At 45.8% G+C, this 14,627-nt stretch overlaps 2 protein-coding genes across 2 annotated transcripts in view; one reads left to right on the top strand and one right to left on the bottom strand.

Annotated features, from left to right (window-relative positions):
• Nucleotides 1-3,274, top strand: part of LOC144805698 (uncharacterized) — a 37,058-nt gene extending 33,784 nt beyond the window's left edge. Inside the window, exon 3 of the mRNA XM_078672204.1 lies at nucleotides 533-3,274. Within this exon, the coding sequence (XP_078528330.1) occupies nucleotides 533-1,407 (875 nt within the window). The 3' untranslated portion in view covers nucleotides 1,408-3,274. The remainder of the gene's footprint in view (nucleotides 1-532) is intronic.
• Nucleotides 1-14,627, bottom strand: part of LOC144805697 (uncharacterized) — a 171,276-nt gene that overhangs the window by 98,214 nt on the left and 58,435 nt on the right.

The raw sequence follows: 14,627 nt of genomic DNA, 5'->3' as shown, positions 1-14,627 counted from the left end.
CATTTTGTGACGACTTGCAACGCGAAGATAAAAGTAACTGTGTAATATAGAATCTATTTTTACTTAGTCCTGCGTGGATTCCCTTTTGTGGTTTACTCACTGTGTTGCTGCACGAGTGTGTTTCACAAATGCTCTGCACATTGCCTCTTTAAACTAGCCTGACTGCTCTGCGCCAAGCTACCAGTGGGTGAGCTCAGATTATCTCAGGTGTGTATCTGGCTTACTCTGACTAGAGTGGTGCATTCTGCCTGGCTTAAGTGCCTACCCTAGCCAACCAGAAACCCCATGTCGAACAGTGGTTCTTGTGAATCATTTGATTTCCCAGCATGCTCCTGCTGCAGAACTAAGTCATCCCACTTTGTGAAGGAGGACTAGCCACCATTTGTATCTCAAAGGGAAGTGTGACTCTTTTTCGTAGAACATACATTTTTTTCCCTGAATTGTAACTGTTCACTTCTCCATATTATATCAATGCAGCTTTTTCAAGAAATATTTTCTTCATGTAATTTTCAATGTTTTTTCTATTTTGCAGAACAACAATCACATCTAGAAAATATGAATGGGAAAGAAAGCCATAAAGGTTCCGGAGGCAAGATGAATATAACTCAAAATGTCTACTTAAAGAAACGGCGCAGAATGCACATGAGGGAGAGACTCTATGGTTGTAATGTGTGTGACAAAGGATTTATCAATGAGACACTTCTTGTGAGGCACAAAATAGGACACAGCAGCCTCAGGCCATATCCCTGCGGAACGTGTAAAAAGTGTTTCACTCAAAAGGGAACTTTTTTACAGCATCAAAGAACACACACTGGAGAGAGGCCGTATCACTGTACAGAGTGTTCCAAGCGCTTTGCTCATAAGAACAGCCTTGTACGACATCAAAGTTTACACACAGGAGAGAGGCCTTATCACTGCACTCTGTGTTCCAAGCACTTTTCTCATAAGACGAGCCTTGTACAGCATCAAAGCATGCACACAGGAGAGAAGCCTCATCACTGTACTGTGTGTTCAAAAACCTTTTCTCAGAAGGCAAACCTTGTATTGCATCAAAGAACACACACCGGAGAGCGGCCTTATCACTGCACTCTGTGTTCCAAAACCTTTTCTTGTAAGAGAAGTCTTGTACAGCATCAAAGAACCCACACAGGAGAGCGGCCTTATCACTGCACTCTGTGTTCCAAGCGCTTTTCTTATAAGGCGAACCTTATACAGCATCAAAGCGTACACACTGGAGAGCGGCCGTATCACTGCACAGTGTGTTCCAAAACCTTTTCTCAGAAGGCACACCTTGTACTGCATCAAAGAACTCACACAGGAGAGCAGCCTTATCACTGCACTCTGTGTTCCAAATGCTTTGCTGATAAGGGATCCCTTGTACGGCATCAAAGAACACACACAGGATAGAAGCTTTATCACTGCACTGAGTGTTCAAAGCGCTTTTCTCGTAAGGCAACCCTTGTACAGCATCAAAGCGTACACACAAGAGAGAGGCCTCATCACTGTACTGTGTGTTCGAAAACCTTTTCTCAGAAGGCAACCCTCGTACTGCATCAAAGAACACACACAGTAGAGAGGCCTTATCTCTGCATTAAGTGTTCCAAGCGCTTCATTTATCAGGGATCCCTTGTACGGCATCAAAGCGTACACACATGAGAGAAGCCTTTTCACTGCACTGTGTGCGAGAAGAGCTTAAATCAAAAGTCAAGTCTCGTAACACCAAACACACAGGAGAGAAACATTATCACTGCAAAGTGTCTTCCAAGCGCTTTTCTTAGAAAGAAAGGTCATGTATGGTATCAAAGTGCACACACAGGAAAGAGGCCTTATCACTGCACAGTGTGTGAGAAGAGCTTTACTGGTAATGCACATATGCAAGGGCCCCAAATAATACACACTAACCTGAACCCTATCACTGCACAGTTTATGCCAGGAACTTCACTCAAAATGAAAGTTTCTACAACACCAATAAATACAAACTAGACCCATTTTCACTGTAACAATCTTATGCCCTGCTTACCCCAAAGTAAGTTTTACTGGAATGTTGTAACGAGGGCTTATAGTCATAAATTCCTAGTGGCCAGTGTTCCCTGTAGGGAGCGTGCATTTAGTGTAAGAACCCTGAGTGCGCAAACTCCGTTGCGAAGCGCATACACTTCATACATCACTGAGGCACCATTTGCAGCTCTTGCTTTTAAAAAGCGAGCAGCGTGGAAAAAAAGATCTCTTGCATGAATGAGCACAGAGCGCAGATCTTAGGCCTAGCAACATACCACTGTTGAAGAGGGGAGAACATTGCAGCGTGCCTCTTAAACTGCAGTGTATCGGATTGCCGAGGGTCAGAAGTTGTGCAGCATGTTTCTTCTTCGCATGCTGTTTGCTGCACTAGTTTCTGAGAGAGGTTGCAGGGCTTTACAGGCAGCTGTGGCTCTCTGGGCGTGATCCGCGCCTGGCAGATTAATTTATTTTAAAAGTCCATGCACTAATTAGCATTGTTCGGTATTTAAGGGCACGATGTACGGCATACTGATGTTTAAGTCCCAGCTAAAAGTGTTCAAAGGCAAGCACTCAGTGCATAATGGTATGTCTGTGCTAAACTTATTTAGAGAAGTCATTTCTGACCCTGCCACAAGCATGCTAAAGCATATGTGCCCCCAGTGAGGCAGCATCATTCAGATGAGTCATTTTCCCGGCCTAGACCTGGGCTCTGTAATTGCAGCTCTGGTCACCTGTGAAGCGTGATTGTAAGCAGCCGTACAACCATGTAAGGAGACTATGATCGGTAGCCAATCACATCCTTGTATTATTTCTTTATAAATGTTCTTAGTGTTTCTCACTGCTAGTTGATTTTATTGTACCAACCGAATATAGGATTCATTTACCACCTCGCTCATGCCATTACATGAGGGCACAGCCGCAACGATATCATGCCGTCTTACAAAACACACATTAAACTACTACTTACACGTCACAACAACTTTGAGCTCACCGCTAGGGCTCTCAGCACGGACCCCTATTCACAGATGCCAAAGTCCCAACAAACCAAAGCCCATAGCCCCTCTGCCATGCACAGAGGTACTCGCCTCGCGGAAGGGACTTGCATCCATCTTCAGCCCAGGTGCTGCTCCCTCTTTGTGGTGCGTGATTACCGTTGGAGCTGCAGAAAGAAACGTGGGCTCTTTTACCTTCCCATCATACCTTTTCCCACATATGTTTAAGAGTTAGTAGTTGAACTGTGTTTATTGCAGATGTATGTAGACCTCTTTTCCTCAATAAATCCTGCTGTATCTTGCATTGCAATGGGTTCGAGTCAGCATTCTGTGCATTTAAGATCCCCTCTATAGGGCTCACTTTTATGTTTTTGTAACTCTGTAAGCTCTACAGCGCTCAGGCTTCGGTAGTGAAGAGCGCTGCCGCAACCAACTGCAAGTCAGCTAACCCACTGAGCAGCCCCGTAGCTATGAGTGCCGCCAGGTATAACTTGATTTAACTCTTGTCAGGAGTAAGTATTGTGTCCAGACTGATTTTTTAAATTTCTTTTTTCATCCCAGTTCTTTTTTGCTTTCCCCATTCGAAGAATGCAAACTACAACAAGACTTAGGGCAGGATGTACTAGCATCAGGAATACTGATTTCCTATTTGCGATTCTCTATGAGTCGCAATTTGGAAATCGGAATTCCTAATGTATGAAACTCTTTTGAGTTTCATTAGCGATTGCTAGCGAGATTCAAATAGACCTACCACATGCGTATTAGTGAGGTAGGTCGCAATTTGAGACCCATTAGGAATCACAACCATCACAGAGATGGCAGCCTGCGGAGGTCAGCAGACCACCATGTCTATGATTGGGTTTTAATCAAGCAGTCTGTTTATTTTTTTTTAATGCAGCCCAATTTCCTTAAAGGATAATGGGATGCTTTTAAAAAGAAAAAAAATAAGCTTTGAATTTTTTAAGAGTAGACAGTGGGGTCCGTGGGACAGCCGCCTGCTCTTAAAAATATTTGTTTTCCATTCTTCAAAGGACCCGTACCTATTTGCATATGGGTTACCACCTCCTTCAGGGAGTCAGTAAAATGTGACCTTAATTCGGTCGCAAAACTTTCATACAGCCCATTCAGATTCAGTAATTGGATGAAATGCCGTAAACACGCCCCTTTTAAATACCAAATCGCAAACACTAATTGCAAGTATGTAGCGCGTTACTGAATCACAATTTGTATTTAGTGCATTTGTAAAAGCATTTTTGTGGTTGGGCGTTTCCGACTGCAAAAATGCTTTGTACAAGGGGCCTCTAATGATTTACTCCCCCAGCTGGAGAACTAGCCAATAGGGCACTAAACTAATGGTGCAGCGCCAGCTTTGCACGTGTGCTGCAACAGCGATGGCATGAGCACAGGCACTTAGGTTTTTTCTTAAAACAAATGAATCACTGCAAGCATTCATTTATTTGCGCTCCTCATGGTTGAAGATATCTCTTTCAGCCTTAGGCTTGGAGATAATATTTTGTTTGAAGTCCATGTTCGTGTTTTCCCAGCTCCTGCTGTTCTTTGCCCATTCATCACACACTCCTGCTGGTGCTTGCTGACTCCTCATGCTTCTGTGCACTTTATCATTGGTGCAGCAGGTGCAGTGGCATGGGGACCAGGGCTTTGAGGGCCCGCTGACCCTGTAAATTACTGTATATTAGCAGCCCAACAACAGTCAAATTGGTGATTTCCTTTGCTTGCACCTGAGCTCAGGGCATCCTGGTCTTTCCACAAGTATGCATAAACCCGTGCTGGGCGTCACTGCTAGCACTGATGGAGAGGGGGGCTGTACGCTTTGGAGGGAGAGTCGATCTCTCAGGACCATGCTCAGATAAAATGATCATTATTACGAGTCTCTGCACTGCCGACGCCTGAGCAGCAGGAACCCTACGTCTACCTCTTCTTGGTTCATGCAGGACTTCATTCTGCCTAAAATAAGGTTCCCGTATATTTCATTTAACAACACAGTTTGCTTCCGAAATGCAACGGCAAGGTTAGATTTTAGTGGGATGAACAGCACATAGGATTATACCTGCCAGCGTTTTGGGAATACAAACAGACACACACATGCATCAACCCTTTTAAGAATATCCACACCGTATGTCCATTATACTCCACTCCACATGTTGTATAGCATTCCCCATCATAGGGAGGGGACTTCTTCACAAAAGAAGGGCCGAGGACGTGTTGCATCTTAAAAGGCTTCAAGCCTGTGCTCTGCGTGCTGCAGATGTCCGCAGTGGATGCCTTAACCATCTGCGCTACCTTACATGCTTACTACGATACAGGAACAACAGTGTATGTATGTCAATTGTAACTGAGGATCAACAAACGTTTTGGTTTAGAGGATCGCCTAAACCTTTTTGTTTAGTAGCTACAAGCACTTTCTTTCTGTGGCACTTTGCATTTCATGTTCACTGTGCTGCGGCTCACCATTACCAACCCAATGAATACAAAATGCAATTGAGAATTGGTTGCAGGTTGCAGGCTCCACTCATCCTCCACCGTTCCACAAGCAGGTAGTTTGGATCTTCCATTCATTTAAGGCAATTCCTGAAATATCCGAAATAGCTGTATAGTCCAGAAAAATGTTTCACACTCTCAGGGGATTCCTTGCTTTTCGTGTCCAACTCCTCTCTGCTGTTTTTTTAAAAATTCTTTTTTATTAACATTTTAAAGATCACACATGCACATTTGACCACCTTGTAGTCCCACTGCACAACTTAGTTCTTGTATGATACAGAAAGTAGTTCAAAGCATTCAGTGGAAAGTGGCGCTCTTCAGTATACCTTTCTGCTGCTGACAATCATTCGATAGACCTCTCCCCACACATCTGCCCCAAAGGACCTGTCGTCCGTACATTCTTCAACTGCTTACATTGGTTCGTCCTTTGCAGGGGTCTGGTGTTACCGCAGCCCCATTCCATAGCCCACCACGCTGCAGCCTGCAATCCTCTATTAGTATCCTGTGTCCAGCATCGCCCCTCTGCGTGCCCTTCCTCCTCGGCAATTTTCCACTAAGTATGCCTTATAAAGGGCCCAGTAGTCCCTAGGGTGGTTCTGCACATACTGAAGCTCATTAGAAGTGTCCAACTACTTATTACAGTATGCCATGTCCGAGTGCCGATCCCCCAATTTTGGGGCAGGCCCCCTTGCCCAGCGCATCGCTACTCTGTGCTTAGCTAATAGTAGTCCAATAACTACTAGCTTCCTGACCGATTTTCCTAGGTCCTTATTGTATCCCAATAAAGCTAGCATTGGTTCCATCTGTATAGTGAGGCTGTTCTAGCCGTCAATGCCTGGAAAGCTCCCTCCGAGAATTGAAATATCCCTGGACAGTACCAAGCAGCATGTATAAACCCTTCTTCCTGCTCACTGCATCGCAGGCAGTTTGCAGATTCCCGTAGGCCATATCGGTACAATTTTTCCAGCGTATAATACACCTGGTTTATGTACTTAAAGTGTATCAACTGGTGCCCCCATTTACAGATCCCTCCTTCGTTCTAGCGCAGCAGGACTGCCATACCTTATCTTCTATGGGCCTACCCAAGTCTCTCGGCTAGGCCGATCTTGCTTTAGTCACACGCTCGCAATTGCAGAAGGCTCTAGCTGGGAACTGCGAAGCCCAGAAGGCAGTGGGCACACCAGAGAAAAGCTTGCCCCTTCCCCTAGCCACCGGGGGCTACATAGACCTCTCGCGTCTCCCGCTCTGCAGGAGACGCTCGCGACTGCAGAAGGCTCCAGCTGGGAACTGCCAGGCCCAGAAGGCAGTGGGCGCACCGTAGGACTGCTTGCCCCTCCCCCTAGCCACCGGGGCTACATAGAACTCTCGCATCTCTCGCTCTGCGGGAGACGCTCGCGACTGCAGAAGGCTCCAGCTGGGAACTGCGAGGCTCAGAAGGCAGTGGGCACACCGGAGGACAGCTTGCCCCTCCCCCTGGCCACCGGGGGCTACATAGACCTCTCGCGTCTCCCGCTCCACGGGAGACGCTCGCGACTGCAGAAGGCTCCAGCTGGAAACTGCGAGGCCCAGAAGGCAGTGGGCGCGACGAAGGACAGCTTGCCCCTCCCCTAGCCACCGGGGGCTGCATAGACCTCTCGCATCTCCAGCTCTGCGGGAGATGCTCGCGACTGCAGAAGGCTCCAGCTGGGAACTGCGAGGCGCAGAAAGCAGTGGGCACACCGGTGGACAGCTTTCCCCTCCCCCTAGCCATTGGAAGGACATAAGCGTCTGGACCCTCCCGCTTCGCGGGACGTGCGCGGGCGGGTGCCGGGCGAAGCCCGGGCAAAGGGCGCCTCTCGCTCTGATGGAGACGCTCGCGACTGCAGAAGGCTCCAGCTGGGAACTGCGAGGCCCAGAAGGCAGTGGGCACACCGGAGGACAGCTTGCCCCTCCCCCTAGCCACCGGGGGCTACATAGACCTCTCGCGTCTCCCGCTCCACGGGAGACGCTCGCGACTGCAGAAGGCTCCAGCTGGGAACTGCGAGGCCCAGAAGGCAGTGGGCGCACTGGAGGACAGCTTGCCCCTCCCCCTAGCCACCGGGGGCTGCATAGACCTCTTGCGTCTCCAGCTCTGCGGTAGACGCTCGCGACTGCAGAAGGCTCCAGCTGGGAACTGCGAGGTGCAGAAAGCAGTGGGCACACCGGTAGACAGCTTTCCCCTCCCCCTAGCCATTGGAAGGACATAAGTGTCTGGACCCTCCCGCTGCGCGGGACGTGCGCGGGCGGGTGCCGGGCTAAGCCCGGGCAAAGGGCGGGCCGTCGGGGGCCAGAGGAGGCTGGGCTGGGCCTGCCCCCTTGTTATCGCCTCAAGAAGGTACTGTTGACATTGTACGAGTGCCTTAATAGCACGAGAACCTACGTAATGGGGAAGAGAAAATGTATGGAGGGAGGGGGTAAGGGCCCAAGTGTACTGATAAAGGGGAAGAAGTAAAAAAAAGTCTAAGAAAGTAGCAACGCATGCAGGGGCGAACTGTGTTATGGACCGTATTGACGAGCTAATCGAGGAATGTGGAGCACTACTTACAACCAACCACCTCCTTAATCAGAAGCCAGAAAGTGGATGTAAGAGCCCCGTGGAAGTACTAAGGGGGGAATTAAACAAGGCCCAATAGTGGTCCCTGACATGTTCCTAGGGAGAAAACAAGGTGACAGAGTTCTAGATCAAGGGAATGCTGAGGGGGGAAATGAAATTAGTAATTCTGGTATAGAACATAGAGCAATATGCCCCCTTGTGGTTGATCCAATTATTATTTGTAAAAATAGGTTTTCAGCCCTAGCAAATACTGATAGCTGTAGTTCTACGATTGATGGTGAAGGAGCCCAACCTAGTACATGTGAGACTGTTGTTCCCCAAGGAGCTAGTGAATCAACACTGGGGGGACTTCTTGACTTTCTCGTTCCCACTAAGGAAGACGGCACTGCTCTGACCATTGTGGTCAAACAATTATGTAAACTGGTTGAGGTCATGCAGGTTAAGATCGAAAGCCTTACCGCTTCAGTAAATAAAACCATATTAGGCCGAGGTCCCTGTTCTACTTGCATAGCAAATAAGAAAACAAATGGTATGCCTATAGATCAGGGCAATTTGGCAACCCAATGCATTGTGTCTCGCCCAAGCAGAGATAGTGTTTTGATCCAGGCTGGTGCTTTGTATAGCGAAGCGGCTAGGGCAAGGAAAGGGTTGTCGCAAGTCCCTTACACTAATGTCGGCAAACAACCAATTGCAATGTTAGGGGAAACACAGCTAAGGGAAAGAAGTGGTGATTCCAAACTGAGCGGTAGACATCATTACCAAGCTAGCGTGTCCAAACAAATTAACAATACAATTCCTACAATGGACAGAGGTAAACAACAACACCATGCCGATATGAATGAAACACCGAAAGTTTATTTGGTGAATGTTCCAAAATTGGGCCTTGGGAGGGATCGAGAATCAAGTGAATCTCTAACTAATAAGGCTATTCATTGGATTAGGCACACCATGGGTTGTCGGTCAGTGATAAGAGATGATATTGTTAGGGCACAAAGGCTTTCTACCCAAGGGGGCAAAACCGACTGTATTGAACTCGTTTTTAAACAGGCAAATATGGCAGAGAATTTAATACTGTTGGAATTTAGAAGTTGCTCCCCGGATTATTCTGCCATACAAATGAGATCTTCTCCCCTCCAACATTGCCTGGCTGAAACAGGAAAGCGAGCACTCGAAAGTGAACAAGGCTGTTCGGGCTTAGAGTCTAATGATTGACTACCAGATAAAGGTGACCAATTGGGCCTCTCAGTCTCTATCGTAGCGGGAAGTCCGAGCCTGCATGTAAATCTTAATCCAGGCATTCTTTGCACACCAGTAACCTCGTGGTTGTTGGAAGATCACGATAACCCCATGTCAGGTCGCGTCCTAGAAGGCCCAAATTTAAATATGAACCCTAACCTCCCTGATGGCCTTGAGAAATTTGGTTCAATCTTATCTTGGAACGTCGCAGGATTGAACACGAAGATTCAAACCCTGGAATGGGCCTCGTTTATTAATATGTATAATATCTGTCTATTCCAAGAAATCTGGCTACTTGAAGCACAGTATTTCCCGTTTTTTTTAAATTTTATCGTACCCGCGGAAAAGGGCGAAAGAGGGCGACCTTCAGGGTGTTTAGTTATCTGGATTAGGCAGGACTTAGAAGTTAGTGTAAATGTGCTCCCCTCAAACCACAGGGATATACAGATTGTTATCCTTAAGTATAGACAGGTTAAACCTGTAGATATCGACAATGTATATGTGAGGAGTACAGGGGGCAAAAAATCTGAGACTATTGCCGCCCTTGAAGAACTTATAGAAAGATACTCCATGCAATCATATATGATTGTAGCAGGCAATTTTAATACGACTTTTGAGCCATTGTTAAGTGCCGACTGGAACCTCACAGATGAAGAAGATAAGCAGTGGGGAGTTCCTAAATTAGAATTGGAGCCTGTAAAGAGGTGGCCGGAGCTGACAATTCAGATTAATTCAATTTGCATGAATAAGGGGTTGAGGGCAACCAATGGCAGGACATCGCAGGATAAGCTGGGTGATACTACTTTCAAGAGCGGCCTACGGGATAGTAGAATTGACTACATTTTAGTGAGTCTTGGAATGTGGGAATACATAGAGGATAAGATGGTTGTTGATCGGTTGGAGAGCGATCACAATCCTCTATGTATGTTCTTGTCTTATTGGAAGGAGCCTACGGCTGCCAGGGTATCGAATGAAGTGTCCCCCCCAAATATAGTTCTTGCGAATGATATGCACCACATAAAATGGGCAAAATTGCTAGAATGCCAGGAGCATATAGATTTTATTTCAAGCTAGCTAGAGCAAGCAACAAGGGAGTTGGGGGTACATGCCAGTAGTGGTGGTGGCGACTTAGATTTAGAATCTGGTACTAGGACACACGAAACATTGTTTAACCAATTAAAGGGTTTGTTTATTAGACCATGCAAGGTGAATAAGGCACAAACTAACCACTCTCCACGCTGGTATTCTAACGAATGTAGGCAAGCGCGTCATGATTTGGGTCAGGCTATAAAGATTGGATCTAGTATCACTGTACGCCTTGCAAGGGCAGCCTATAAATGTGTAATATCCAAATCAAAGCAAGCCTGGGATGAGAAGAGGTGGCAAAAGCTCAAGGAAGCTAGCCCCCCAAAGAATTCCAAATGTTTTTGGAATATACTTAAGTGGGGTTATGAGGGCCGACCTGAAAAGCCACAAAACTGGGTAGCCCAAGAAGAGTGGGTGACTTATTTTAAGCCGCAATATGCAAAAAGTGTGGAACCAAGTACAAGTGTAGAGGTTATACGCACACCCTTTTCGGAAGATCCATTCAATATTGGGGATATAAATTGCGCCTTAGATTCTGTGGTACCTGGTGGGGCACATCCCTGCGGAGGGCACACTGCTGTGGTTCAGAGTGCGGAAAGCAACACTGAGTTCCAAAAAGTTCAATAAAGTTCCATAGGTTCAAGATTTTCAAGATTTATTCAATCTTTAGCGTTGAAATGTATCACATATTTCAATCATATGGGTCATCAAACGATTAATTTTAACAACAGGCTCCAATGCATTTCGGACGGAGGTCCTTTGTCAAGGAGCATAGGTTGGAGCATTAACCGGCGGCTCCGAAGAAAGCTTTCTTCGGAGCCGCCGGTTAATGCTCCAACCTATGCTCCTTGACAAAGGACCTCCGTCCGAAATGCATTGGAGCCTGTTGTTAAAATTAATCGTTTGATGACGCATATGATTGAAATATGTGATACATTTCAACGCTAAAGATTGAATAAATCTTGAAAATCTTGAACCTATGGAACTTTATTGAACTTTTTGGAACTCAGTGTTTCTTTCCGCACTCTGAACCACAGAAGTGTGCCCTCCGCAGGGATGTGCTTACACCCCAGTAGCACACTCAACTTCTAACCTTCTTGGACGTACCTGAACAGTTGCGTCACCTGCAGGAGCACCTCCACACCGTACTTTGAATTTGATTACCTTCTTCATTCAATTTCTTCTGATTTAACTGTTGAGCGCCTTGGCCTAATTCAATTGTAGTACCTGGTGGGGCGCCAGCTATGGATGGCGTACCAGCTGATACCTTTTTGCATGATAGAGAATCTTGGGGGAGGTATATATTATTGTTGGCAAATCTAATAGCAAAGGGAGCACCTATTCCCGAATCGTGGAATGGTGCTGAAATTATACCAGTTTTTAAGAAGGGGGATAAGTCACGCCCCGACAATTACCGCCCAATCAGTCTGATGGATACCATGCAAAAAATCTTTGGTAGACTTATTTTGAACAAAGTGCAGGAATGGGAGCGCGAGCAGAATATTTTATCCCACCTCCAAGCAGGATTTAGAGTCTGTATTAGCACAGTCGACCAAATATTGCATTTTGCAATGCTTCATTGGAAGACTGTGCAATTATGTGGGGGTAGTTTATATGCTGCCTTCATTGATCTAAGGGCAGCCTTTGATCTTGTTCCACACTCGATCCTGTGGTCTGTTCTACATGATATGGGTATGCCTTGTGCCCTTCTTTCGCTAATTATGAGACTCCATGAGCATAATTATGCGCAGATAAGATGGGGTTCTCCTGGAAGCGTTACCAGCCAGTTTCCAGTAGAAAGAGGGGTGTGACAAGGCTGTGTGCTAGCGCCAACCCTGTTTTCTCTATACATTAATGATGGGGCCAAACTACTGATTGAAGCTAATGTTGATGCCCCAACTCTAGCAGGTGCGAAAGTACCCATTTTAATGTTTGCTGATGATTGTCTAATTATTGCTAAGACCCCGAGTAGATTGCAAAAATCTCTAGGTATTTTTGAAAAAGTTTTGCACCAACCGAGGTCTAGAAGTAAATGTTTTAAAATCCAAATTTATGTCTTTTAATCAGCATAAATCATATAAGGTCAATATATTCATGAATGAATTACCCCTTGAGCAAGTCAAGGCTTTCAACTATTTGGGTGTTAGTATTCAACATGATTGTTGAGTTGGCAACGCTCTAGCATCGCCAACTGGCTGGAGCCTTGAGCTTAGAGCATGCTAAGTCATTAACAAAACCAGTTGCCCCTGCTCTACGTGTTTACGACGCAAAGGTGGTTAGCTCAGCCCTTTACGGCGTAGAGATCTGGGGCTTTGAGAATTTAGGTAAAATGACTGTATCTGAAAATTGGTTCCTACGCAATCTTATTAATTTACCCCAGAGTACCCCTATGCGTCCTGGTTTTTATGATTTAGGAATGAGACCAATAGAACTTATTGATAACTTGCGACCAATATTGTACTGGAGGCGCTTATGATCAACTCCTGAACTAAGAATATTTGCTGCAGGACTCATGGATATAATTAAGAGTGACACCTTTCACAAAATCAAGTGGTTATCGGGCGTTGGTGGGATCCTTGTAGACTTAGGAATGCAAGAGCTGTGGGAGGATCCACTCAACGCTAGGTTTCCACCGAAGAAGGTTTTAAAGGGTATGTACTGGGAGTTAGTGGCTTCGAAAGCTTTTAGGACTACTGCTCCACTTTCGCTCACAGGGATCTTCCTGGATTTCAAAGATGAGATTATTTTAGAAATATTCTGAGATGACATAACCAAACCACTGGATAGAAAGCTCTATTTCCAGCTTAGAATTGGTAGTTTACCAATCAGAGCATTCACATCTAGGTGGTCAAATTGTGAAAAGGCCTCTTGTCCCTGTTGTCCGGCCCCCTTGGAGTCAATCGGCCACATGCTATTTGGGTGCCCTGGGTTTTCTGCCCCACGCAGGGCATGGCTGCGCCCAATGTGTAAACTATTGGGTACCAGGAGTGGTATGGCAGATACTAGAATTATTTGCACAAGTACTAACCCTCCTGTATATATAGCTGTGGCAAAGTTCTTAGGGTGGTCTTGGACTATTAGGAGTAAAATGTTGAAGGGGTAATTTGGCCACATTGTGCTTATGTGGTATTTTGTGGTATATTGTATATTTTTGCTATTATGAATGTTATGCTGAATTTTAAGATGAATTGCACTTTAGATATTATGTATTTTAAGCTTTTTAACATTTGAGATTAATTTTATGTATCTTATGCTTTTATGACATTTGTCGAATAAAGCTTGCTTGAATGAATGCTTTAATCACACTGGATCTGCGCCTGCCTGTGCATAAGCATAGAGCACTCTTACTAACTTGTCTGGGGCTTCTTCTGTTTCACGGCAGAACGTGCCGGCATGTATGGTGGCTCTTGCAAGTCTTGTCCTAATAGTTCTCTCAATTCATGGCAGTGATATCGAGTCAGGGCTGATGGCGGGGTGCCTTGCTCAGGGATATTCCTCCAATTCCCAACCTTTACTTTGTAAAAAAGATCTCCCATCTTTGTTACCCTTTCGTTTGCAGGGCAGTTCTCATATTTGTTTCCAGTACTAACGAGAGTCAGGTGCACCGCTCCAGTTTAACATGTGGGAATACACGAGTGTGCCCCTTGTTTATCTCACAAGCTCCATCGTGCATGTGATGTAGTTTTCAGTAAATCAAAGACTCCAATTTGGTGGGTTGGAGCCTTGAAGTTTCTGTGGGAGTGTGCGGTGACACACTCAAAGCACTGATTAGGCAGATTGTGTGGGCCATGAATCCAGTAGTAGGCGAAGGAACTTTTGCACCACTTTATAGTGCAATTCTAGGTCTGGCGCATTAAGACCCCCCATGTCATAAGGTAGAGGGAGGACCTCCCACCGAACCTTTGGCTGCTTTCCCGCCCATGCTAATTTTTTCAGAAAACTGCATAATGTCGCAAAAATTGCTTTAGGCAGGAGAATAGGTATGTTCAGAAACAGAAATCTAGGGAGGACTACCATTTCCATAAGAGCTATGCGCCCAATGAGAGAGAGTGGTAGTTTGACCCAGAGGTTCACATCTTCTTCTAACATTTGTATTGCCTTACCGTAGTTCTCAAGTATGACTATTGCTGGGTCTGTATGAATCTGTATTCCCAAATATCGTTCTGCTTCTGTGGTCTATCGTAAGGGGAATTCCAATACTGGTGGTGTTGTGGATGGGATAAGTGGAAAAATGATGGACTTAT

The sequence above is a fragment of the Lissotriton helveticus genome, assembly GCF_964261635.1.
Source record: "Lissotriton helveticus chromosome 1_1 unlocalized genomic scaffold, aLisHel1.1 SUPER_1_unloc_19, whole genome shotgun sequence".
Classification (NCBI taxonomy): domain Eukaryota; kingdom Metazoa; phylum Chordata; class Amphibia; order Caudata; family Salamandridae; genus Lissotriton; species Lissotriton helveticus.
The sequence above is the reverse complement of the archived record's forward strand: the minus strand, read 5'-3'. Positions and strand labels throughout refer to the sequence as shown.